The sequence below is a fragment of the Staurois parvus genome, unplaced genomic scaffold, assembly GCF_062004578.1.
Source record: "Staurois parvus isolate SC_StPar_1 unplaced genomic scaffold, SC_StPar_1.0 ptg000004l, whole genome shotgun sequence".
Lineage (NCBI taxonomy): Eukaryota > Metazoa > Chordata > Amphibia > Anura > Ranidae > Staurois > Staurois parvus.
The window spans coordinates 2,723,834-2,751,697 of NW_028317800.1; the positions used below are offsets into that span (position 1 = coordinate 2,723,834).

A 27,864-nucleotide genomic window follows, 5' to 3' on the forward strand; every position below is an offset into this window, starting at 1 on the left:
GGTTACAACACAGAGATCATAATTTATTGGTTAAAGAATAATCCAGCAACTTCATACATCTCTTCCCTTTTATTTACTGACCTTCACTTTTCAGTGGAAATGGAGATATGTCTGTGTTCAGGTTTCAAATGGCTTTTATATATACAAAGCATGTGAGATACTGATGTGGTGTAACCATATGTTAAGCCTTACATATTCATAGCAAACTCTTCCTCAAAAACGGATTTTTAGTTTGCTTATATATTGCCATATATGTTCAAGCTGGCCAGCTGCAGCAAAGTGATCCATCTCTGGCCAGTCCCTACTCTACCTTACAGATTGCCAAATTCTTACTTCCTAAATAAGAATACTCTTAAGAGTATATATGTATATATCTATCTGTATATATCTATCTATATATATCTATACAGTGAGGAACAGAAGTATTTGAACACCCTGCGATTTTGCATGTTCTCCCACTTAGAAATCATGGAGGGGTCTGAAATTCACATTATAGGTGCATTCCCACTCTGAGAGCCAGAATTTAAAAAATAAATTCAGGAAATCACATTGTATGATTTTTAAAGAATTTGTCTTGCACTGCTGAACATAAGTATTTGAACACCTAAGAAACAGCAAGAATTGTGGCTCTCAGAGACCTGTTACTGTGCCTTTAAAAAGTCCACCTCTACTTCACTCATTAATCTAACTTAGTAGCACCTGTATGAGCTCTTTAAAGACACCTGTCCACCCCACAGTCAGTCAGACGCCAGCTACTACCATGAGCAAGACTAAAGAGCTGTCGACACCAGAGACAAAATTGTAGACCTCCACAAGGCTGGAAAGGGCTACGGGGCAATTGTCTAGCAGCTTGGTGAAAATAGATCAACTGTTGGAGCAATTGTTAGAAAATGGAAGAGGCTAAAGACGACTGTCAGTCTTCCTCGGACTGGGACTCCATGCAAGATCTCACCTCGTGGGGTATCACTGATGATAAGAAAGGTGAGGAATCAGCTCAGAACTGCAAGGGAGGAGCTGGTTAGTGACATGAAGAGAGCTGGGACTACAGTTTCAAAGGTCACTGTCGGTAGAACGCTACGCTGTCATGGTTTCAAATCATGCATTGCCCATCTGAAGTTTGCCAATGACCATCTGGATGATCCAGAGGAGGCAGAGAAGAAAGTCATGTGGTCAGATGAGACCAAAGTAGAACTTTTTGGTCTAAACTTCACTTGTCGTGTTTGGAGGAAAAAGAAGGATGAGTTGCATCCCAAGAACACCATCCCTACTGTGAAGCATGGGGGTGGTAACATCATGCTTTGGGGGTGCTTTTTTTGCGAAGGGGACAGGACAGCTGCACTGTATTAAGGAGAGGATGAATGGGGCCATTTATTGTGAGATTTTGAGCAACAACCTTCTTCCCTCAGTCAGAGCATTGAAGATGGGTCGTGGCTGGGTCTTCCAACATGATAACGACCCGAAGCACACAGCCAGGATAACCAAGGAGTGGCTCCGTAAGAAGCATATCAAGGTTCTGGAGTGGCCTAGCCAGTCTCCAGACCTAAATCCAATAGAACATCTTTGGAGGGAGCTGAAACTCCGTATTGCTCAGCGACAGCCCTGAAACCTGACAGATCTAGAGGAGATCTGTGTGGAGGAGTGGGCCAAAATCCCTGTTACAGAGGTCATAGGTTTCCTGTAGTTCTTGACCAGGTTTGCACACACTGCAATTGCAAACAAAGGCTTCTGTACCAAATATTATTAATATATGATGTGTGTGTGTGTATATACATATATATATATACACACACACACATACATATATATATATATATATACACACGTGTGTGTGTATATATATATATATATACTGCTCAAAAAAGGAACACTTTTTATAGCAATAAGTCAGTAAACTCCTGGGATATTGATCTGGTCAGTTAAGTAGCAGAGGAGGTTGTTCATCAGTTTCAGCTGCTTTGGTGTTAATGAAATTGACAACAGGGGCACTAGATGGGCAACAATGTGATGACCCCCAAAACAGAAATGGTTTTACAGGTGTGGACCACTGACATTTCTTTCCCTACTCTTTTCTTTTTTTTAAATCTGGGGGTTTTAATTTATTATATATTTTATTACATTTTCCAGTACATAAAAAAGAACAACCTTATACACAAACACTTCACATATCCATAAATTCAATTTTACATCACCTTATCCCCAACCCCCCCTTTTTCCCACCGTCCCCCCTCTCCAGGTGCCCCTGTCCACATCCTATTGCCTAGTATCTATCTCCTCTCATGCTTCTCTATTTACTGCTAAATAATATTTCCTAAAATTAGTCAAACCCAAACCCACATTCCCTTTTGTCCTACACAGTACCTCATAACTAATTATCGGTTTCTTATTTGCCCGTGTAAACCTGAGTGTCATCTTTATTATCCCAAAGAAAGAACCTGGTAGATGCACTGGGAGCATATGAAACTTGTACAGGATTTTTGGCACTATCACCATCTTTACCAGGTTTATACGATCTATACAGGAGGCTCCTCCCTTTGAAAGTCTCCCCAGCTCGTCCTTTATTTCTTTTATTAATGGAATATAATTTGCCTGGTATAGGCCTTTTATTTAAGCAGTTAATTTTATTCCCAGGTAGCCTATTTCCTTTTCCCTCCAAGTAAATGGAACATCTTTTTGTAGACTCAACTTCTCTAGCTTTAAGATATTGGTGTTTAAAATCTCTGACTTTGCGGGATTTATTTTCAAATTTGATAGCTCACCATACAGTTTTAATAGTCTCATTACATTGGGCAACGTTATTCTAGGATTTACAATATAGAATAAAATATCATCTGCGTATGCTGTCACCTTATGCTATGTCTATTACCATTATACATTTTAAAAAACAGAGAGGGATCTGTTAACCTTAACTGCCACTGATGGGCCGTTATAGAGCCCTTTTATCCACTTTAACATTTTAGGCCCTAGACCAAAGACCTCTAACGCGTCAAACATAAATCCCCAGTCAACCCTGTCAAAAGCCTTTTCGGATCAATCGACAGGAATATTGTCGGCTGTTTCTCTCTTTGCTCTTTTTGTAAGAGGAGCATTGATCTCAGGCCATTGTCCCTTCCTTCTCTCCTGGGGATGAATCTTACCTGATCCAGGTGTATCCACTCCGGCATCAGCTCCTTCAGTCTAGTTGCCAATACCTTAGCATACAATTTTGTATCAATGTTTAGTAAGGATATGGGCTTATAACTAGCACACTGTGAGCTATTCTTCCCTTCTTTAAGTATGATTGTTGTATATGCTTGCAGTGATTCTTCCCTCATTTCCAAAATAGCCCACCATTTCTCTTTTCCCATCTTTAATTTTTCCTATGAGGTTTTTAGAGTTCTTTTCCTTTAGCCTCCTCATTAAGTATTTTCCGGGCCTATTCCCCCACTGATATCTTTCTTTTGAGACCCTATTAAGTATCCTTTTCGACTCCTGTTCCATAAGATCTTTTAATTCTACTCTTTTACAAATTATCTTCTAATATAAGTCTGTACCTATCTTCTTTTTGTGTAACTGTTCTAACTTATAGAGCTCCTCCATCACCATCTTTACCTTTTTTTCCCCCTTTCTTTCTTTTTTTCTGCCCCTATCGAAATCAATATTCCCCTGATATATGCTTTTATGTGGCTCCCAGATTGTGGCCACCGAAACCTCAGTCTCATTGAGCTAAAAAATTGCTCAATTTCCTGCCTTAGCCTTTTCTCTATTTCAGGATCTTGTATAAACATCTCATTTAATCTCCACATAGTTATTTTATCCTTGTCCCCTCCTACCTGTAGTCTCATTGTGTCAGGAGCATGATCAGAGATGGACGTAACCTCTATGTTGGAGCTAACCAATGAGTCCAGTTGTCTATGCTCGATCATTATATAATCAAGTCTTCAATATGATCCATGTACTGGAGAGAAGAAGGTGTAGTCTCTTTCTCTTGGATGTTTGACTTTCCAAGTGTCAGTCAGTTGACATTGATATAATAACCTCTTCAATAGTTTTAAATTCCTACCACCCTCTCATGACGTATCCAACTGAGGAGCCAGACACAAATTAAAATCTCCTGCCACAACCTGATCTACCCTTTTTAAGTGCAGAAAGCCTTCTTAACACACCCTCCAAGAATGTTACTGGGTTTTTATTCGAACAGTAGATATTAGCTAATGTATATTCAAATCCTTGTAATTTTCCCCTCAGGAATAGAAACCGGCCCTCTGGGTCCTCCAATTTCCCCTCCAGGGCAAAACTAACGTTTTTTTGAAAACCTGATTGCTACTCCTTTAGCCCTTTTAACTGGAGGATCAGCATAGTACCAAATTGGGTATTACTTCGTGTATAACTTAACGCTTGTACCATGAGTTATATGTGTCTCTTGTAGAAACACTACATCTAAGGAGTGTTGGTAAATTTCCCTCATTATCTTATGTTTTTTTGTCGGAGAGTTTAATCTTTTCACATTGTAAGTCATGAACTTAATCACACTCATTTCTGGTATTATTTCACTACCCTACCAAATTTCCCATCAGAGGAACACAGATATAGATAACTTAAGATATTGACATCTTCCCCCCCCCCCCCTTAGAGCATCCCCCCAATTTTCCTCCCCTCCCCCCTCTGTTCACCCCCCTACCACCCCACTTCCCACACTTATCTTACCCCTAAAATCCTCATGGCCTACATGTTGCCATGGAATCTGTCGTAGATTATTCCCACTAGCGGATTCCTAATTTGGGGTGAGACTCAAAAAACACACGCCAACTCCAATCCCTGGCTCGTGTCATTAGTCGGATTACAGTTTGACAGCATGTTTGGCCTCCAGGCAACCCGCCAAATCAAAGTTCTGTCTACCCCTCACTCCCTCCCACCTGTTGTCTCAGCCAGGGAGGAAGGGACCAAGGGCGAAAGAACCATGGTGCAGCCAGGAGAGCACCGGGTGGTGACGGAAAGAGAGAGAGAAAAAAAAAAGGACACGCCCAACTCCGGGAGACACCCAGGGATTCTCCTCCTCTCCCATCCCCAGACTCTCTCCCCCCCCCCCATCCTCCCCCATCCACACCACACCTCTCTACATCTTCTTCTTAGATACCCGCTGCCATTTTCCTGACCCTTGCCCTCCACTCTTTTTAGGTCCCTCTGACCACCCTTCATGGTCTATTTTCTGTAAGTCTAATTTCTCACAAAAATCACTTCTTCTGGGAACCTCAGCTGTGCTGATTTTCTGTCTTTCCATCTGAACAGGCATGCTGGAAAGCCCCAGTTATATCAAACTTTTTTTCTCTCTCATATGTTCCAACAGTGGTTTCAGAGATCTTCTAGCCAGTGTCTCTGGAGCAAAGTCAGCGAAAATATGCAACCTTGTCTCCTTTTATATTTTATTTCGGTAGTATCACGCAACCTTTTCCATATACTTTCCCTGTCTTCATAGTGATGGCATTGAACTATCACATCTCTGGGGATCTCTTTCCGCCGACACTCCTTGTGGCCGTCTGATCTTATGTACTCTCAATTTTCAGATTTTCTGTCGCTGATCTTCCCATTATTGGATTACACACTCTCTTTATTTTCTCCCGTAGATCCTCTCCCTGTTCTTCTTCTGGTAGACCCTGGATCCTTAGATTATTTCTTCTGTCGTGGTTCTCTTGGTCTTCCAATTTAAATGAGAGCTTTCTCTGATCTCTGCGCATCTCCTCCACCTGCGTTTCTAATTTATAGATTGAGAGTGTGTCTCCATTCTCCCCTATACTTCTTCCACTCGCGTTAGTATCCGACCCAAATCATTGCATGGTATCCCCATCTCATTTTTCATGGACATCTCTAGTTTTGCGAACATTTCAGCCATCTCAGTTTTCGTAGGTATTTGTGTCATGGCTCCTTGTTGTTCCATGACACTTTGTTCCATGACACTATCCAAACTTATCGATTCATTGATCTGATTCCCTTCCCAGGACCCAGATGACAATCTAGATTGATCTCCGTCAAATTTTCTAGCTCCTTCTTGTTGTTGTTTTTCCCGGGTTCGATTCTCTGGACTTTTCTCCTGAAGGGGCATATATTTTTTAATTGTACTGGCATTTGCATTCATTTGTGGGTTTTTTGAGCCCCCTCCTTTAGCTGATTTACTCTTCATTCCTGTTTGACTCTCCTGTTACTTTTCTATTATCACAGGCTTCCGGTAGCTGTCACAGCTCATGCTGCTCACAGCGCCATGTTCAGGCCCCCCCCCCTCCTTCATTTTTTCTGACTGTTGTTCACTAGTTTTGCATTTGGCTAGGGTCAGTGTCACTACTGGTAACATAAGGCAATACCTGGACCCTAGAAAGGTTGCACAGGCAGTCCAACTCCTCCAGGATGGCACATCCATACGTGCCATTGCCAGAAGGTTTGCTGTGTCTCCCAGCACAGTCTCAAGTGCATGGAGGAGCCTATGCTGGTGCAGTAGATCCTGGGTTCCTCCTGTTGCACGACAATGCTCAGCCTCGTATGGCGAGAATATGCAGTTCCTGGAGGATGAAGGAATTGATACCATTGAATGGCCCCCATGCTCGCCTGACCTAAATCCAATAGAACACCTCTGGGATATCATGTGTCGATCCATCTGACACCGCCAGGATGCACCTCAGACTGTCCAGGAGCTCAGTGATGCCCTGGTCCAGATCTGGGAGGAAATACCCCAGGACACCATCCATCGTCTCATTAGGAGCATGCCCTCACGTTTTCAGGCATGCATACAAACACAAGGGGGGCATACAAACTACTGAGTACCATTTTGAGTTGCTGCAATGAATTTTCAGCAAAATGGACTAGCTTGCTGCATAATTTTTTCACTTTGATTTTTGGGGTGTCTTTGAATTCAGACCTCTGTAGGTTGATCATTTTATTTTCCATCAAACGATGGGGCATCCTTACATTCCTAACACATTACCCAGTCCATATCAGTATAGATATCCAGCATGATATTCTTCCTCATTGAGATCTGATGTGTTTTCCAAATGTTCCTTTAATTTTTTTGAGGTGTGTGTGTATTGTGGGAACTCGCATCAAAATGGTAGAGCTTTTTTAAAGCAAACAGAAACTCGCTTCTTCTTTTTTAAAGGCCTTTTTGCCCAATTTTATTTAAAAGAAAGTTCAATAACATGCTTCCCACGCAGGGGTATCCCCCACCAAACAAATGAAACAAATATTCAGCCTCCTGGCTTGTACACAGATTTATGTCTGTCTCCTGCAGACTCTTTCCAAAATGGCTGTTTCACACACAGCTAGCCACTAGCACACATGTACTCTGGCTTCCACCTCTCCTAGGTGAAGCCCACCTGACTCCAAGGCAGTGACCTCCTGTCTGCCGGGGTGGATCCCAGAATCATGGTTAAGCCTCTACAAAAAAGGCCTGCACACACCTGTGCAATCAGTGTGCTGGGAGCTCTGAAAACACGGACCCAGGATTGGAGATTTCATCCCTCCCAAATCACTTAGAAATCTCCAGGCCACAGGTCCCAGAACGGGCTTAACAAACCAAAGAGGAACTGCAGCCACCAATTGTGCAAGTTCTCCCACTTAAAAAGATGAGAGAGGCCTGTAATTGGCATTATAGGTAGACCTCAACTATGAGAGACAAAATGAGAAAAAAAATCCAGACAATTACATTGGCTGATTTGGAAAGAATTTATTTGCAAATTATGGTGGAAAATAAGTATTTGGTCAATATCAAAAGTTCATCTCAATACTTTGTTATATATCCTTTGTTGGCAATGACAGAGGTCAAACGTTTCCTGTAAGTCTTCACAAGGTTGGCACACACTGTTGCTGGTATGTTGGCCCATTCCTCCATGCAGATCTCCTCTAGAGCAGTGATGTTTTGGGGCTGTCGCTAGGCAACACGGACTTTCAACTCCCTCCAAAGGTTTTCTATGGGGTTGAGATCTGGAGACTGGCTAGGCCACTCCAGGACCTTGAAATGCTTCTTATGAAGCCACTACTTCGTTGCCCGGGCGGTATGTTTGGGATCATTGTCATGTTGGAAGACCCAGCCACGTTTCATCTTCAATGCCTTTGCTGATGGAAGGAGTTTGCACTCAAAATCTCACGATACATGGCCCCATTCATTCTGTCCTGTACATGAATCAGTTGTCCTGGTCCCTTTGCAGAGAAACAGCCCCAAAGCATGATGTTGCCACCCCCATGCTTCACAGTAGGTATGGTGTTCTTTGGATGCAACTCAGCATTCTCTCTCCTCCAAACACGACGAGTTGTGTTTTTACCAAACAGTTCTATTTTGGTTTCATCTGACCATATGACATTCTCCCAATCCTCTTCTGGATCATCCAAATGCTCTCTAGCAAACTTCAGACGGGCCCGGACATGTACTGGCTTAAACATGGGGACACGTCTGGCACTGCAGGATCTGAGTCCCTGGCGGCGTAGTGTGTTACTGATGGTAGCCTTTCTTACGTTGGTCCCAGCTCTCTGCAGGTCATTCACTAGGTCCCCCCATGTGGTCCTGGGATTTTTGCTCACTGTTCTTGTTATCATTTTGACCCCACGGGGTGAGATCTTGCGTGGAGCCCCAGATCAAGGGAGATTATCGGTGGTTTTGTATGTCTTCCATTTTCTAATTATTGCTCCCACAGTTGATTTGTTCACACCAAGCTGCTTGCCTATTGAAGATTCAGTCTTCCCAGCCTGGTGCAGGTCTACAATTTTGTTTCTGGTGTCCTTCGACAGCTATTTAGTCTTCACCATAGTGGAGTTTGGAGTGTGACTGTTTGAGGTTGTGGACAGGGGTCTTTTATACTTATAACAAGTTCAAACAGGTGCCATTAATACTGGTAATGAGTGCAGGACATAGGAGCCTCTTAAAGAAGAAGGTACAGGTCTGTGAGAGCCAGAAATCTTGCTTATTTGTAGGTGACCAAATACTTATTTTCCACCATAATTTGCAAATAAATTCTTTCCAAATCAGCCAATGTGATTGTCTGGTTTTCTTTTCTCATTTTGTCTCTCATAGTTGAGGTCTACCTATGATGCCAGTTACAGGCCTCTCTCATCTTTTTAAGTGGGAGAACTTGCACAATTGGTAGCTGACTAAATACTTTTTTGCCCCACTGTGTGTGTGTGTGTCTGTATATACAGTATACACATACAGTGCTCACTATAAAAGTACGATTTTAATCACTATACACAAGAACATTTTCCAAAAGTTTGATAAAACTTTTTATAGTTTTATAGAACATTTGTTTAGCTCATTACATGAAAGTAAGGTGCATTACATAACTTAGATTGCAAAATCTTCCGTTTTACACAAATTAGTTGATGAAAAAAGGAATACGTCCCACAACAAAAACTACTCCATCTAGTATTTTGTATGATCTCCATGATTTGTAAGGACAGTACCAAGTCTTCTAGGCATGGAGTGAACAAGTTGGCAATGTATTGCAGCATCTATCTTTTTCCATTCTTCAGGAATGACCACTTTTAGAGCCTGGATGCTGGATGGAGAGTGATGCTCAACTTGTGTCCAGAATTCCCCATAGGCGTTCGATTGGGTTCAGATCAGGAGACATACTTGTCTACTGAATCACTTTCATCCTGATCTTCAGAAATGCAACAGTGGCCTTAGATGTATGTTTTGGACCATTGTCATGTTGGAAAAGTGCACGACGACCAAGGGCACAGAGTAATGGTAGTATCTTCTCTTTGAATATAGAGCAGTACATCTGTGAATTTATGATACCATCAATGAAATGCAGCTCCCCAACACCAGCAGCACTCATGCAGCCCCACAGAAGGACACTGCCACCACCATTTTTCACTGTAGGCACCATGCAGTTTTCTTTGTACTCCTCACCTTTGCAACGCCATACAGTTTTGAAGCCATCGGTTCCAAAAACATTTATCTTGGTCTCATCGCTCCAGAGTACAGAAACCCAATAGTCTTCTTCTTTTTCAGCACGGTCCCTGGCAAATTCTAGGTGGGCTTTTTTGTGTATGGGATTTGCGAGAGGCTTCCTTCTTGGACAACACCTATGCATGCCATTTCTCTGCAGTGTACACCATATTGTGTCATGAGAAACAATCACTCCAGTTTGGCTTTCTACTTCTTTAGCTAACTGCAGTGAACTTGCATGGCGATTTTCTTCAACCCTTCTCATGAGAAGATGCTCCTGTCAAGGTGTTAACTTCCATGGATGATTTGGATGTCTCTGTGAGATGGTTGCAGTTCCACTTTGCTAAATTTTTGTATCACATTTGCGGCAGTATTCTGACCGATAAGTAAAGCTTTGCTGAACTTCTTGTAGCCTTAATCTTTCTTGTGTAAAGCAATTATTTTCTTTCTCAGGCCTTATGACATTTCTCTTCCATATGGTGCCATTGCTGACAGCATGAAATGGGAAGGGGGTTTCTTTGTTTAGTTATATAGTTTTATAATCAGCTGTCTGCTGGACATATGTTTACTGAATAATTAGACTCTCACCTGTAGTTGAATTTTTGTTTATTAGTATTTTGTAGTTTAGTGTCCCAAGAAGTGTGTGTGTCCGTGTCCCAGTATGGATTAAACATGCAAACCTGAGGTACAGCCCAAAAGACAAACATTTTCAGAGGGTAGACCGCACCAACAGTCATAGATAGTTATCTATGAATGCATCCAATTGTGACAAGCAATTTCATATATGTTTATACATATCCTGATGATGATGCACTCCCAGAGGCACAGCGGAAGTGGGTGGAATTCAACCTGTAAGACACCAGTACTGGGTCAATTGTTGAGAGGCACGTCTATAGGGGAGAGGAGATGAGTATTGTAGAACAAAACCTTGCTGCTGTTGCCAGAAAGGCATGTGCCATAAATAACTGTCTCATACACTCTAAAATACAGTAATACACATCCCCCCCCCCCCCCAAAATAAAAAGACAAATAAAAATACTTGCTTGGTGGGGGGAGAGGGATTACCTACACACTACTTACTTTATCACTCACTTCCACAGGCTTCCTCCTCTTTGTGCAACTGGTCTCCCAAAGCCTTTTCACTTCTCTGCCTGGCTGGTTGTAGGTTTCATGTCATCACATACAATGCAGGACCAGCGGTGCTGCATTGTACAAGATAACAGCAAGGGCCCACCCACAGCCCAGAATGTTGTAAAGCAAAGGAGAGTGCTTGGGGATTGAGGAATTTGTCAAGTAGTTCTCCCTAGCCACACGAGCACTTAACCCATGCAGTGCAGGGGAAAGGGCAGATGGGGGCAGGACTCCACTGCATGGGTATATCTAAACGCAGCCCGGAGTTGGGCTTTAGGTGAAACTGTGAGATATGTTTTGATCCTGGTTTGTTTGTGGCATTCTGTCTGTTCATTTACATCTTTTTCTCATTCACATCCATTAAGGTCTGATTTTTAAACGGAACAAGTCTGCATCTTAATTCCGTTTAAAAAACTGATGTAAACAGAATATAACTAAACAGAAGATGAATGTTTGTAAACTGGAGTGATTACATAATATGTGCATATAGTCAAAAGATACGTAATAAAGTACGCTTGTGGATTTCGTGACGGTGGAAATGGATGATATAAGCCACAATAAAATCACATTAAAACACACTATGTAAAGTGCTGAGTCTCTATGAGCTGGAATGATTAAAGTGATGCGTGCACATAGTCAGAAGATACACAATATAACAAGCTTGTGGCTTTCGTGATAGTGGAAATGGACAAACATTGCACTAACCAGATAGCGCAAATTAATGCGCATGGAGCATATAAGACCTGCTCCTGGTGCTCTGGATGTGTGGTACTGGAAAGGAATGGTGTCATCAATGTAGTAACCACTAGGTGTCATCCATTTAGGTAAAACATCCAGTCTCCAGAGATGTCAGTCACAGCCACCAGGGGGGGTCCATGCACAGTTCCAAGCCACAGCAAGCACCTTCAAGACAAAGGCTCCCAGAGGAATAAAGAGCCCGCAGAGAAGGCCTCCAATAGTGTAATACGTCTTTATTCAAGGGTAACATCAAGAGTAAATAAAATACAACTTACATCAGTTTCATAAATCAAACAAAGAGCCGCCGGCTGTCTCCACAGCTGGCCTTGTGGTACATGTACAATAGTTAGGGGCACTTCCCTGACACGTATCGTGTCCATACACTTCATCAGACCTCAGTGTGATTTATTGTGATTTCAATGTGTTTTATATGTCATTAGCGCTGCATATTTATTCTACTCATAATTTCTATTGGTTTTTGAGGTACCTTCATATGCCAGCAGCTATTATATGCTTCACCCAGCGCTCGATAACTTACTTTTAACAGAAGATGGATGTTAACTGATGTAAACTGAATCAATTTTTGTTAGCAGAAACGTGACTGAACAGATTCCGCTTGTATGAAAGGGGCCTCATTCAGTTGTGTATATATACATTTTATATATATATATATATATATATATATATATATATATATATATATGCCCCTTGAGGGTTAGGGGCTGATGTGAATGTACAATATATATATGTAAAGCTCTGCGTAAATTGATGGCGCTATATAAGTACCTGTAATAAATAAAATATATATATATATATATATGTATATATATATATGTATGTTTTAATATGTTCACATTATTTCACATTTTGGTCAAATGATGCTTTTTTTTATATGCAATATTTTTTTAGCCACAATGCTTATATTTTGTCTAAATATTCTTTGTCTTCACAGGTAGTGAAGATGCGGAAAGATGTGAAGAAGGTTAAAGTCCTCACTATTCGAAAGCTTACAAGAAACATTTCAAAACTGAAATCAAAAAAGTTAGTTTTTAATTGTTGTATGTTATGCTGTGTATATAATCTGTATAGTAGTAATTTTAGCTTGCCTATTTGTAATATATAGTTTTTTTAATTGATGGAAAACTTCAGTATTAGCAGACAGACAATATTCTGTGCTTACATGCACTTTTTAATGTCTTTTTGACTGCCCTGGATTCATATGTAATGTTTCCATTGCAAACATTCCTAGAGTAGGCAAGAGGTAAACCACCAGCAGGAGACTAGCAACATCATGGATCCTCAAGATAACATCCAAGCATTTTATTAAAGTGATCACATCACCACGGTAAAATGCAATGTTTTTTGACAGGCATGAAAAGCAGACATGCACTCTCCTTACCTGCATTCCTCCATATCTTCTAGAGCTTTATGGGAAGCCTGAAACCTGTCCCTCTAATATGCAAATAAATTTGGGAAGCCAACTTAAAGGCTTCCCCCACCCTTGTGTACCCATTGATCCTTAACCATAATGAGTGGCTTGAATAACTATTATATAGGCACAGGAAGCAGTTTCCCAGTTTGGTATTTGCATAATAGATTGCTTTGAGTTTTATGTCACAGGGCAGTCCAGACATATATTGCCAGCACAGCATGGATCCTCTAGATAGCATCCAAGTGTTTTATTAAAGTGAACACATCATAGCGGTAAAGTGCATTATTTTGGTGCCACGCAGGACCCCTTCGTAGGTGAGCTGTGCAAGCAAGGTGCACAGAGGAAATCCCCCACCCCTCCCAGGACCTTGTACTCTGACAGATGCAGCTGCTGATCAACAAACTTTTTTCCAACATTCTAGTGACATCTGTCAAGCAGGGAGGGCCATGCTCTGAAAGAAACCGGTCCCTGCTGAACCAGCCATATTTTGATCCTCTATGGCCAGCTTAAAGTGGAACTTCACTCTTTCAATCAGCATTGACTATTTTTAATCCTTATGCTTGCTAGCATTAGTATATAGGGAGGAAATATGTCATATTTACTTGTTTTTAACCTTTTTTTTTTTACATTCTTCAGTTATTTGTTGGTTTTCATGCCTAGGCAAATGACACCATACATTTCAGGTTCCTTTAGGAGGAAAGGAGGGGTTTTCTTAGCTAAACACACCTGCATGCATGCCTGAGCTAAGGGCAGATAGATTCCAGGGAGTAAATGAATTGTCTGCCCTTACTCAAGATAGCCACAGGCATAAATTAAAGGAAGTGTTTTTCAAAGTGATTTCTCAGCAAAATAAAGCATGAAGACATGGATGGATGTGGGAGTTTGCTTTGAATATTAAAAATGAATAAAATTTTTTTTTTGGTTTATGGTGCTCAGGTGCAGTGTAGTTCCACTTTAAGGTCTGTGCTTGGGTATAATAAATAGAAGGTGAGAGAATTTGTACAGGGTTTTTACGTCAAATATTCAAAGTACATCAACACATATCCTAGTCATTTTAGAGTTATAGAAGACTTTAAAAATAGTTACGTAGCTGAAAAAATATTTAACGATTGAATTAAACAGTGAAAAAACTACATTTTGATGAGACCCTTCTATAGCTAGTTCCCTAAGTCACAGGCCACATAGGGGACACAACATATTTCTTTTTAACGAAAGCATATAATAATTCACAAACACTACGTTATGACAGCAGTAATAAGCCAAGATAACATCAGCTCTGTATCAGCAGTGGATCACACATGTTTATGTTTGTGTTATTATCAAATGCTGCCAAGTACTTTTGAACACACAGTACATTGTATAGTTTACAGGCTACATCTGTTGGTTTACTTAATTTTTTTTTTAATTGTACATTCTGTAATTTAAACTGACTGTTGGTGGGAGGTGTTGGAGGGTGTCTGAGAAACTCTGCCATGTAAGGCTTCCTCAAGCTCCATTAGCATTAGGTTTTTTTTTTCTCACTCTCTAGGAAAAGTGTAAAAACTGGATTTTTGCACTCACCATAAAATCCTTTTCTCCGAGGTCATTGAAGGGAAATAGGAGACATTTGGGTTATATTGCAACCTAAAGGAGGTTTTACACACAAATAAAAACAGTTACCAGTCTGTTATAACCCCTCTCAATCCCATGTTTTTGCCCCAGTTTTGTAACAAAGCAGTGTCGTGCCAAGTGCGAGGTCATAAACACGGAGTATGAAATTCCTGTATTCTTTTTAGTTCATTGAGGAAAAAGAATTCAGAGACATTTGGGATGTCTAAAAGAAATCCAGTTGAGGGATGGGCAAGACAGCAAACACAATACTAACAGGCCCAAACATAAGTAAACTGGAGACTGCCTGCAGCGCAAACAGCCACTTAAAGGACCTTACGCTCCAAGCTGGCATTAGAAAAGGCCTTAGCATCCACCAAGTTAAACATAGAGAACATGTGAAAAGAAGATTAGGTGGCAGCCTTGAAAATCTGGGTAACAGTTGCTTAACCTCCTTAGCGGTTTTCCCGAGTGTAGCTCGGGGTAAAATTTGAGTACCAAGAGCAGTAACCCCGAGCTACACTCGGGCTTACCATGCGGGGTTGCTCAGGGAGTCCCTGCAGCACTTACCTTGTCCTTCGCTCCTGCGATGTGTCCCCTGCAGCGTCCCCGGCCATCTCCTCCGGCCGATGTCGGCATCCGGCTTCCGTGTTCCAGTCCCTGTGACGTCGGGATGTACGGCGGCAAATTTGAAATTTTTAAAAAATGTCATTTTTGCTGTCATTGCTGTTTCAATGCATTTCACATATATTTTGTCCCTACTGCTTTGTCCTGTGCCCTGCCTGCATTTTGACTGTTCTTTCTGCCTGGAAACTTAGAAAAGTCCATGGCGTCCAAAAAGCGTCCCTTTACGTCAAAAGCGGTTTTAGACCAGCTAGAGAACAGCGATAGTAAATCAGAACCACTTGCAGAATTGAGTGATGATTCGTGGGGAAATTCATCATCAGACACTGAAAACGATTTTGCGACTTTGCTCAGCGATGTGCGAATTTGCCTCTGTATTTCAAATTTCAGTGTTTTTGGTTTGATTATATTATTGAATTACATTTATTATATTATTATTTTTTATGATTATTTATTAAATTATAATTTATGATTTCGTCTTTCAAGTTTTATCATACCCGGAATGTTTACTAGACTCTTGTTCGGACAGATTTCAGTGAGTTATTCCTAAAAATTACAGCCTACAATAAAAAACTACATATTTCCATGCAAATAAATGGTACCGCTTTCAGCACAAAAAATCGGAAAGAATCATACCGCCGAGGAGTTTAATGCTAAAACGCTCAAGGAGCACTTGCAGATCTATTAGAATGCACCTTGACAGGAAAGGGTGAAACTGGATCCTTAACACTGTGAGCTTGAATGATTTGTCTGAGCCACCAAGGTAGACCATGAAGCTGGTTTCACTTCACAGGGACCACCAGGGTTGACAAAGAGTGAGTCAGTCTTTCTAATGGAGACAGTGGCTCTAAGGTAGACTTGCAAAGCTCAGATTTCATCTAGATAATAAGGGGAAGTCTCCTTCCATAGTTCCAAGGCCTGACAGAGGGATGGGAGCAAAATGTCCTGGTTAACAAAAAGAGGAATTATACAAACAGGCTTTCATTTGCATATGAACAGTGTGCAAAATAAACTTTTACTAAATATTTGCAAAGATTTTAGCAAGCACCTGACAGCTTTGTCATTTAAAAATGCTGCTGGCAGACTTCAGATTTCAAGTAGTACTGAAAGTGTTACTAAACCAACAACAGTAAAATCAGTCTGTATATGCAGAAAAGCATGCTTGTTATACTCAATGTAAAAACCTAAGGGTTAATCCTCTGCATTGTGTAAAAATGCTGTTTGATCCTGACTTCTCTGATGAACCCCTGTTTCCAGTGTCTACCTCTTATCTCCTGATAAGACATATCGTGTGGAGACACTGCACATGCTCAATTTGGTGTGTAGTCTAGAGAGGTTTTTTTTTTCTTTGGAGGGTGCATGTGATCAGCACAAGGCCAGACAGAGGGCAGGGGTTCTACATCCTCCTAGAGAAAACTCCTCCTACAATCTTTAACCAGTGCTCTGCTGGACACTGATAGAAGTCACAATACTTCTCTAACTGCTGATGTGAAAAGGTATTTAGCAGTCTATATTTACTAAAATAATTGCATTCCCATCTTCTGTGTACTGTTGGAGACCAGATATAATGAATGCAGGGTCCTGGGTATAGTAACACTTGAAGCTTGGGATTTATTCAAACCAGCTTATTGTGATACGTGAAAAGCTCAAGTGCTAAATAATCGTGCATGCAGAATTTTTTGCAGCGCATTGCAATGCACGGTGCACTGGAATGGCAGAATGAATGCTACCACTTTGCACCAATATGTGTCTCTTACTGAAGCTTTATAGCAGCTTGTTTAAATTTACAGCCTACATTTCCATTGAGATCTGTGTTGAACATCTCCAAGCTGAAGTAGAAACATAGAAATTGCGCTGCCTCTCCCAAAAACTACTTTACATAATTCATTAAATAAATGAATGAACTCCCTACTACACAAAGTGTCCCCACAAATGTACATGTGCTATAATGCCCGTGGGCTGGCAATTATATCCCTCATCTCCAGTGGCTAAATCCCAAATAAACCAATAAGTAAATACAAGGTGCTTAAACGACAATCGTGCTAAAATAGCACATATACAATGCCTTGAAATTGTGTAAAACTATATATATATATATATATATATATATATATACATACACAGTTGTGTTCAAAATAATAGCAGTCAGACATCACTAACCTGATCAATCACTGTTTTTGGTAGAAATGATATTTCTACGTGGCAAATAATTTACTAGCAGGTATAGTAGAGTAATAGAAATCCAACAGACCCAACAGTCATGACATACATGCTGCTGATTCTGTGTAATTGAATCACTAATTGAAAGGGGCATGTTCAAAATAATAGCAGTGTGGAGTTCTATTAGTGAGGTCATTCATTCTTTGAAGAACAGGTGGATATTATTGCCCTTATTTAAGGAAGGAAAGCGGCAAATGTTGTACATGCTGGTTACAGTGCATTTCTCTCTGAAATTCTGAGGTAAATGGGTTGTTCCAGACATTGTTCAGAAGAACAGCGTACCTTGATTAAAAAGTTGATTGGAGAAGGGAAAACATATAAAGAAGTGCAGAAAATGATAGGCTGCTCAGCTAAAATGATCGCAAATGCTTTATATTGGCAACCAAAACCTGAAAGACGTGGAAGAAAGCGAAAAACTACCATTCAAATGGATAGAAGAATAGCCAAAATGGCAAGGACCCAGCCAACAATCAGCTCCAGGAAGATCAAAGAAGGTCTAAAGTTACCTGTGAATACTGTTACAATTAGAAGATGCCTATATGAAGCCAAACTATCTGAAAGAAGCCCCCGCAAAGTCCCACTGTTGGAAAAAAAGACGTGCTGAAGAGGTTACAATTTGCCAAAGAGCACATTGACTGGCCTAAAGAGAAATGGCGCAACATTTTGTGGACTGATGAAAGTAAGATTGTTCTTTTTGGGTCTAGTGGCCGGAGACAGTTTGTCAGACAACCGCCAAACACTGAATTCAAGCCACAGTACACTTTGAAGACAGTGAAGCAAGGTTGCGCAAGCATCATGATATGGGGATGTTTCTCATACTACAGTGTTGGGCCTATTTATCACATACCAGGGATCATGGATCAGTTTGAATACATCAGAATACTTGAAGAGGTCATGCTGCCTTATGCTGAACAGGAAATGCCCTTGAAATGGGTGTTCCAACAAGACAACGACCCCAAACACACCAGTAAACGTGCAACATCTTGGTTCCAGACCAACAAGATTGACGTTATCAAGTGGCCAGCCCAATCCCCGGATCTTAATTCAATAGAAAACTTAGAAACACCTCTAGATCAATCGTTTGGTTTTTATGAGTACTATGGAGGTTCTGGAGGAGTTTTGTTGCAAACGATTGATCTAGAGGTGTTTATACTATGGAGTCTGTCATCAGCTTATAGAGGTGTCAAGTCCACACGTACGGCTAACTTTCCTGCAGGAGAGCGCTGCAACATCTCATGCGATATTTGACCTACCATTCCAGGTGATTAATTATCTGTGGTTAGTAGAGCTCTGGAGGGGGAGCACTACCGTATTTTCCGGCGTATAAGACGACTGGGCGTATAAGACGACCCCCTACTCTTCCTGTTAAAATACAGGGTTTGAGCTATACTCGCCGTATAAGACTACCCCTCTTCCAACGCACACCAAATAAAAATGAAAAAACATCAGATTTGATTTCAATATGGTATGCTATTTCAGTATGGTATTCCAATGATGGGGTGCTATTCCTCCCACTGACACCAATGATGAGGCACTACTCCTCCCACTGACACCAATGATGGGGCACTATTTCATCCACTGACACCAATGATGGGGCACTATTCCTCCCACTGACACCAATGATGGTGCCCCATCATTAGTGTCAGTGTGTGAGGAATAGTGCCCCATCATTAGTCAGTGGGAGGAATAGTGCCCCATCATTAGTTAGTGGGAGGAATAGTGCCCCATCATTGGTGTCAGTGGGAAGAATCGTGCCCCATCATTGGTGTCAGTGGGAAGAATCGTGCCCCATCATTGGTGTCAGTGGGAGGAATAGTGTCCCATCATTGGTATCAGTGGGAGGAATAGCACCCCATCATTGGTGTCAGTGGGAGGAATAGCACCCCATCATTGGTGTCAGTGGGAGGAATAGCGCCCCATCATTGGTATCAGTGGCAGGAATTGCGCCCCATCATTGGTGTCAGTGGGAGGAATTGCGCCCCATCATTGGTGTCAGTGGGGAGAATAGTGCCCCATCATTGGTATCAGTGGGAGGAATAGTGCCCCATCATTGGTATCAGTGGGAGGAATAGTGTCCCATCATTGGTGTCAGTGGGAAGAATAGTGCCCCATCATTGGTGTCAGTGGGGAGAATAGTGCCCCATCATTGGTGTCAGTGGGGAGGAGGAATAGTGCCCCATCATTGGTATCAGTGGGGAGAACAGTGCCTCATCGTTGGTGTCAGTGGGGGAGGAACAGTGCCTTATCGTTGGTGTCAGTGTGGAGGAGGAATAGTGCCCCATCGTTGGTGTCAGTGGGGGAGAGGAGCGGCTGCTCCTTCTTCCAGTGCAGCCGCTCGATTTTCGCGGGGCCGCTCGGCTCCGCCTCCTCGCAGGTGATTGGTCGCCTGTGTGCCTTTCCAGTGCTGGCGCCCAATCACCGGTGAGAAGGCGGAGCCGAGCTGCCGCGTGACCATCGAGCGGCTGAACTGAAAGAAGGAGCAGCCACGCTTCCTGGACCGGATCGTCGTGGGACCGGAGCCAGGTAAGGTACAGCAGCCCCTCTGCCCACCCCTGTACTTGGTGTCTGTTGGAGGAGGAGGAGGGGGGGCGGCGCCGCGCCCCTCGAAAAAGTGCTGCCCTGACACCGGCTCGCACCAGCGTATAAGACGACCCCCGACTTTTCAGGGGTTGAAAAGTCGTCTTATACGCCGGAAAATACGGTAATTGGAGCACTACACACAGAGAAATGCTATGGATAAGAAGATTTACTACTGTATCACTTAATATTCATACCGGATGTAGATGGGGGTTTTTTTGAACTTTCAATTTTCAATTTTTTTGGAACTTTTACATATTTGCACTATTATTGGGACTTTAATATATATACAGTATCTCACGGAAGTGAGTACACCCCTCACATTTCTGTAAATATTTTATTATATCTTTTCGTGTGACAACACTGAAGAAATGACACTTTACTACAATGTAAAGTAGTGAGTGTACAGCTTGTATAACAGTGTAAATTTGCTGTCCCCTCAAAATAACTCAATACATAGCTATTAATGTCTAAACCGCTGGCAACAAAAGTGAGTACACCCCTAAGTGAAAATGTCCAAATTGGGCCAAAGTGTCAATATTTTGTGTGGCCACCAGTATTTTCCAGTACTGCCTTAACCCTCTTGGGTATGGAGTTCACAGGTTGCCACTGGAGTCCTCTTCCACTCCTCCATGACGACATCACGAAGCTGGTGGATGGTAGAGACCTTGCGCTCCTCCACCTTCTATTTGAGGATGTCCCACAGATGCTCAATAGGGTTTAGGTCTGGAGACATGCTTGGTCAGTCCATCACCTTTACTCTCAGCTTCTTTAGCAAGGCAGTGGTCATCTTGGAGGTGTGTTTTGGGTTATCATTTTAGAATACTGTCCTGCTGCCCAGTCTCCGAAGGGAGGAGATCATGTCACAATATATGTTGGCATTCATGGTTCCCTCAATGAACTGTAGCTCCCCAGTATCGGCAGCATTCATGCAGCCCCAGACCATGACACTCCCACCACCATGCTTGACTGTAGGCAAGACACACTTGTCTTTGTACTCCTCACCTGGTTGCCACCACACACGCTTGACAACATCTAAACCAAATATGTTTATCTTGGTTTCATCAGACCACAGGACATGGTTCCAGTAATCCTTGTCCTTAGTCTGCTTGTCTTCAGCAAACTGTTTGTGGGCTTTCTTGTGCATCATCTTTAGAAGAGGCTTCCTTCTGGGACAACAGACATGCAGACCAATTTGATGTAGTGTGCGGCGTATGGTCTGGGCACTGACAGGCTGGCCCCCCAACCCTTCAACTTCTGCAGCAATGCTGGCAGCACTCATACATCTATTTCCCAAAGACAATCTCTGGATATGACGCTGAGCACATGCACTCAACTTCTTTGGTCGACCATGGCAAGGCCTGTTCTGAGTGTAACCTGTCCTGTTGAACTGCTGTGTGGTTTTGGCCACCGTGCTGCAGCTCAGTTTCAGGGTCTTGGCAGTCTTCCTATAGCCTAGGCCATCTTTATGTAGAGCAACAATTCTTTTTTTTCAGATCCTCAGAGAGTTCTTTGCCGTGTGGTGCCATGTTGAACTTCCAGTGACCAGTATGAGAGAGTGAGAGCGATAACACCAAATTTTACACACCTGCTCCCCATTCACACCTGAGTCGTTGTAACTCTGAGTCACATGACACCGGGGAGTGAAAATGGCTAATTGGGCCCAATTTGGACATTTTCACTTAGGGGTGTACTCACTTTTGTTGCCAGCGGTTTAGACATTAATGACAGTGTGTTGCGTTATTTTGAGGGGAGAACAAATTTACACTATTTTGAGGGGAGAACAAATTTACACTGTTATACAAGCTGTACACTCACTACTTTACATTGTAGCAAAGTGTCATTTCTTCAGTGTTGTCACATGGAAAGATATAATAAAATATTTACAAAAATGTGAGGGGTGTACTCACTTCTGTGAGATACTGTGTATGTATGTGCATGTGTGTGTGTATATGTGTATATATATATATATATATATATATATATATATATATATATATATATATATTATACAGTATTATTATACAGTATTTATAAAGTGCCAATAGTTCACTCAGCGCTGTACATTACAAAGGGGGACAGAACATGTGACAGAACAATACCAATACAATGCAAAACATGAGGGGATTGAGGGCCCTGCTCTGTTTCATGGCATTGTATATGTGCTATTTTTAGCACTATTGTCCTTTAAGCACCTTGTATTTACTTATTGGTTTATTTGGGATTTAGTCACTGGGGAGGAGAGATATAATTGCCAGCCCATGGGGCATTATAGCACATGCACATTTGTGGGGATCTTTTTTTGTAGTAGGGAGTTCATTCATTTATTTAATTATTTAAAGTAGTTTTTGGGAGAGGCAGTGCAGCAATTTTTATGTCTGCACTCACACATTTGTTCACTGGTACACATTTGTGATTTTGCTAGCAGCAGCCAGTCTAATTGATCAGTCCTCTGCTCAGGTTATACTCACACACTGAAGCTGAAGTTGCTTTTCAGTTTTCAGGAATGCTGTCTGAAATGCTTTTTTAAATTTTGCTGTACGCACTGCTATTATACAAACTGAAGCCTGTGTGTATAAGTGTCTAATCTTGGTACATAATCATCATGTCAAATCATACTGGATCAAAACTGTTCTCTGCTGAACTTGGGTGCCACCTTAATTGATACATATTCTGACCACATGATTGTTATCCCATTCATTTTAAAGATAGAGTTAAAACTGATTTCTTTACATCATGTCATCAGGGGAACAGAGGAGTTAATTCAAAAGAATCAGAGACGGGCACAGCGGCTTCTTGAAGAAATTCACACTATCAAGGTATGTATGTATGTACTTGTACTTTTGTGACTCAACAAGTTATCCCCTCATTGTGCTATATCGCTTGTATTCAGTCTTGCCAAACTTACAGATCATCTGGAACATTAAAACTGTTCTGATCCAACCTTTTTCCATATTTCTTCTGTGATATGAGCCTATTTGGCATATGTGCTTGCCAAGCTAAATGTAAGTTTGCTTAGGTATTCAAGCACTTCTTTAGGTATGGAGTATTTGCTTTAAGTCCACAGGAAAATGAGGAAAGTTCCTGCCTTATTAGACTTAGACTGGGAATGCAGAGTTGTATGGTGACATCATGCCCTTTTTATAGCCACTCCTTCATACATTTTTCAAAGATGTTGTCACAACCTAGTTTTGTGCCCAGAGCTCAGGAAAAGTTGTAGTGTTTGGAATAAGCCTATGTGAAGTACACCGAAGACATAATAGCTTTCCTGTCTGAAGATAAGGACCTCACGCTGTTCTATCATAATTCTCTCAAACACATTTGGTCTGCATAACATACTGAAGCTGTTCCCTGTGTACACTCTTGACTAGCATTTATGGCAGTGCCAGTAAGTTTACATAAAGCTAAAGACAGATATAAAATTATTTTATTTTTTCTTTGTATACCCTTATATGCAAACATTAGACCCGATGTAAACTTTTGGAAATCAGATCTGACCATCTGACTGCTACACGATTTAGCAGACACCTGTACTGATAGAATTGTATAATAACATATGCTGACATCCTTTTGAAAATGCTAATTGCCTGGCTCTCTGGCTTTAGTATTTTTAGATCTCTGACGAGGACAAAGCATGCAATAAGTGAATGTAGAAAACCTGATCAGCAAACTTATTCCGGGTCAGGGAACTAGAAATATTATAGTTCGAAGCCAGGAAATTAGCATTTTCAACAGACTGGTCAGCAATTGTATCCTACCTATTTCTCTTAGCAATAGTTTTCCCTAAATGATCACTATTTATAAGTAATCTTCTGGAACTTGTTTGTGTAGGTGTTTCTATAACATCCATTAAGAAAAAGTTTCAATTGATAAAGATAAAAGAAAAGTTTTAATTGCGATACGCCAGATTTAAACTCCGAGTCTGTTATGCCACCGCTGAATAAGAGTTACGGTTTTCCAATCAGCAGGGAGTGTGAGCTGTGCTGATTGGAGAACTGTAGCTGTGACTAAGTGGGAGGAGGCATGTTGAGCTGCTGCTTGTTGCTGCATCTCAACTGGTTCAGCAGGGACCGGCAAAGATTTGAACCATCTATGGGCAGGCTGATTGTACACAAGTCAGTTGTTACACTCAAAAAGTGCTGGTCCTTCTCAAGAGAAAACTGGTAGGAGAAAGGCTATTCTACTTTAGCTGATTTACAAAGCAAACAAGGTGTAAGACTTTGATTATATATCATGAACATTGCGTGTTTTTTGCATGATTTAAAAAAAAAATACAATTATGCTTTAAACTTACATAAAATTACTTTTTCATCTTTAGTCCTGCTTTTTGTAAAGTAATATTTTTGTCTTCCATCTTTGATCCATTTTGCACTGCTCCTTCACGAAGGGAAGAAAGCATTTATTTGCCTTTTTTCTCTACATGAAGGTTTTTTTTTTATTTGGAGTGGGGGGTTCTTAAAATTCAATATTTTTACATTTTGTTACCTGCTGGCTTCCATCTTTTTATTTTGTTGTTTAATGGAAAGTAGATGAAAGTCCTTCCTCCTTTGACTTATTATATAGGCCCCCATTCTACCATTATGAAACCACTAGCTCTGTAGAGGTAGCATGCAAACCCCAGGCACAGACTGAGTATTTTTTCATTCTAGGTTTTTATTAAATAGAACCATAGAGTTGCACATGTCAGACAGTCTTAATAAATACAGAGCTATCAGTGCCCTGTACCCATACAAACACAGTGAAAATAAATATGTGCATACACAGTCTTTACGCAATCTTTAGTACCAAAGTATAGACACAGCAAAATCAGATCAGGAGTATGACCAACAGCATAGGACAAATAATCAGAAACTTACTATGTAGTAAGGCAGAGGGTCCCTAGGTAAGGTTCAAGAGCCGTAAAATATAATAGGACACAGGGGTCCCCAGAAACAAATATATGGAAGGACCATAAGATTTTACATGTTTGGTTGAGGAAAAAGGGTGCATGGGCAAACAATGCAAGATGCCCACTCTAGGGAACACACAAAGGGAAAGAGACAAAAGTAGGGATGATAGGACAGAAAGGCTATGTGTGGGAAGAAGAGGAGGAGGGAAAAGAAACAAAAAACAAAGGGGGGGCCCTTCCCTGCGAACCTGTCAAGGTCCTACCTTTTCCCAGAGGTTGTGCTGCTCCATGTGCTGGCATCCATCTTGGATTTCTGCAGAGCATGGTGGGAGTCTTTTATGCCTTCAAGTCTCTGCGGTCCATCCCCCAGGGGGGTGTAGTTGATCACATATAAGCCTGTTGTCCGTACGTGCCCTTTGCATTCGTGTCTTGTGTGTTAGTGTGACTATAGCTCTGTTTATACACTCGTGGCTCTCCTGGAATCTGACTCTGCTTTTGACTGACCATTCTCTGCGGTTTCCATTGATCTGACCTTCCGTTGCTGAACCCGGCCTGTGACCTGTTATTCTTGTCTACCGTTCTGTACCATTTGTCCCGTTGGTATTGACCCGGCCTGCCCAACTACTCTTTGTCTATCTGGTCCCTTCCAGTTACACGCCATTGGCGGCGGCCATTACCGCAGCTGGGGTGTCCCGGAGGCCGCGACCTGGTTCCTGGCTGCGTCAAGTCCATCCCCACCATCAGGGGCCCTGGTGAAGGGCAGCCTGCGACTTAGACTCCGCGCCCTGAAGGACTCCGGTCTGTGGGTGGTGGTTGACGTCAGTCAGTGCGTGACTATTACAAAAAAAACCTCCTGCGCTCACAAGGACTCCTACCCTTAGGGTCACCCTGATGAAGTCACGAAGTGGGCGTGACGCAACTAGTCGGTACGTGGGGAGGAGCTTCCTGTAATCATGACGTCATTTCCGGCGTGGGGGCCATATTGGAACACCCTGTGTATTACCCATGCAGTACACCCATACCATGTGGTAGGAGGCTGGAAGATTCATCGTTTTGTGAGTGGAAATTTACTTTTTATACCTATTACCAATAAAATTACTGGTTGCACTATGGAGGGTCTCTGCTTGTGTCTTACTATGACCCTGGGAGGAGCTGGCTGCTAAACTGGTGGACGCTGGAGGAGGAAGATATTTTCTAGAGCGTGATCCATACTGATAGGATCGTGTGATCCTGAAAGCGTGCTGGCCCCTTGGGGTCTAAGGAAGGAGGTGAGGGGGCATTTTGGCTGTTAAGGATTGTCACGTGTGCATCACGTACACTGCACATAATTTTGCATGAAGAGTGGAGTGTGAAGTTCATTATTAAGCACAGCATCATCAGTATTATTATTATTAACTTTGGACTTTTCTCGTATTTGAACTATCGTTTATTCCTTTGTGCACTTTTTGTGTGGCACTGTTTATTATTAGTATATATGTTATTATAGTATATATTACTTTATTTTCACGTTTTTGCACGAGATATTCCCCATGAGGGAATACATGCATGACACTGTATATGTATTGAGTATCTTGGATTTATTTTGGGGATTGAGTATATATTGTATTACGGTTCTATTAGATACTAATTAGCGCTGCACTCATAGTCAGTGCGTGACCCTGCCCTGACAGCACCAGGCCCAAGCTAGATGTTGATTATAAGTATTTAAAGAAATTTTCCATGCAGTTAATTTGGGTTCATAACTTTTAAACTTGCTTAGATCCACTTATTTTTGTAGTTAAAAATGTAAGTGAGAAACGAGGGAACATTCAGCATGAGAGGAATATTTACACGATCATGATAGATGATATTGTCTGAAAATTGTTGTAATTAAAGTGTTAATGTAAGTCCTTATGACTTGTCAGTCAATGCAGTCACTTTTTGACCTGTCTGAATGTTCTTATTAGATTGGAATGTGAGTCAGATGAATGGAGCACGCTACTTTTTTTTACTTGAAACGTGTGTATGCAACTGTGCCTAACATGATTTAAGACTGATTTATTAGCTGAACATTAAACAAGAAACTTTTTTAGCACAATTTGTGTCTAGTTAACTGGCCATGTAAATTATCTCCATTGTAAAACTGTCTTTATGAAATCAGATTTACTTTTATGTGTCTTCATAAATCAAGCTGACACCCATCCATGTGAAGATTTGAATTATTGTTTCTGTACGCAGCCACTCATCCTCAGCCTGTTGTAGCTGGTAGGGTCTAAATCAAAAAAGTTTCCATAGAAGTTTATGTCTTATCATGCCCATAGTTCGCACAATATAGGGGTGAGTGTAGGTACATATACTATCCAAAGTTTCAGACACTGGACTGAATGTTAGCCATCATAGAAACATGCAAATGTGTTGACTGATTAGTACCCAACTCCATGCAGACATTTGTATTTCATTTTGGATAGAGCAGGGAACACAAAGGGCCTCTGTCTGGTTTTTAAAAGAGAAGTAGGGACAAATCTCTTTTGGCCATACGTCTCCTGTAGGTCAGTGGGGTGTCCTAAATTCTGCACTCCTGTGGTCTGTATTCAGCTGACATTGGGTTAAAGTCCACTGTCAGCTGACACCACTGAGCCGGTCCAGGCTCTGCAGAGATCTCGACTTTAAAGTTGGGATCCACCCAGATGACTGGACTGGCATCTGGCTCAGCCTCTCAGTGAGCCATTAAGAGTCTGAGCCAGCTGCTCCTGCCCCTTCCACAGCTAAGTGATCCAGTGA

General features: G+C 41.6%; 1 protein-coding gene across 1 annotated transcript in view; it reads left to right on the top strand.

The window, feature by feature from the left end:
* The window catches only part of SRFBP1 (serum response factor binding protein 1), a 172,734-nt gene that overhangs the window by 59,886 nt on the left and 84,984 nt on the right, over positions 1-27,864 (top strand). The window contains exons 2-3 of the mRNA XM_089673637.1: positions 12,729-12,817; positions 22,963-23,035. Coding sequence (XP_089529763.1) covers positions 12,729-12,817; positions 22,963-23,035 — 162 coding nt within the window. The remainder of the gene's footprint in view (positions 1-12,728; positions 12,818-22,962; positions 23,036-27,864) is intronic.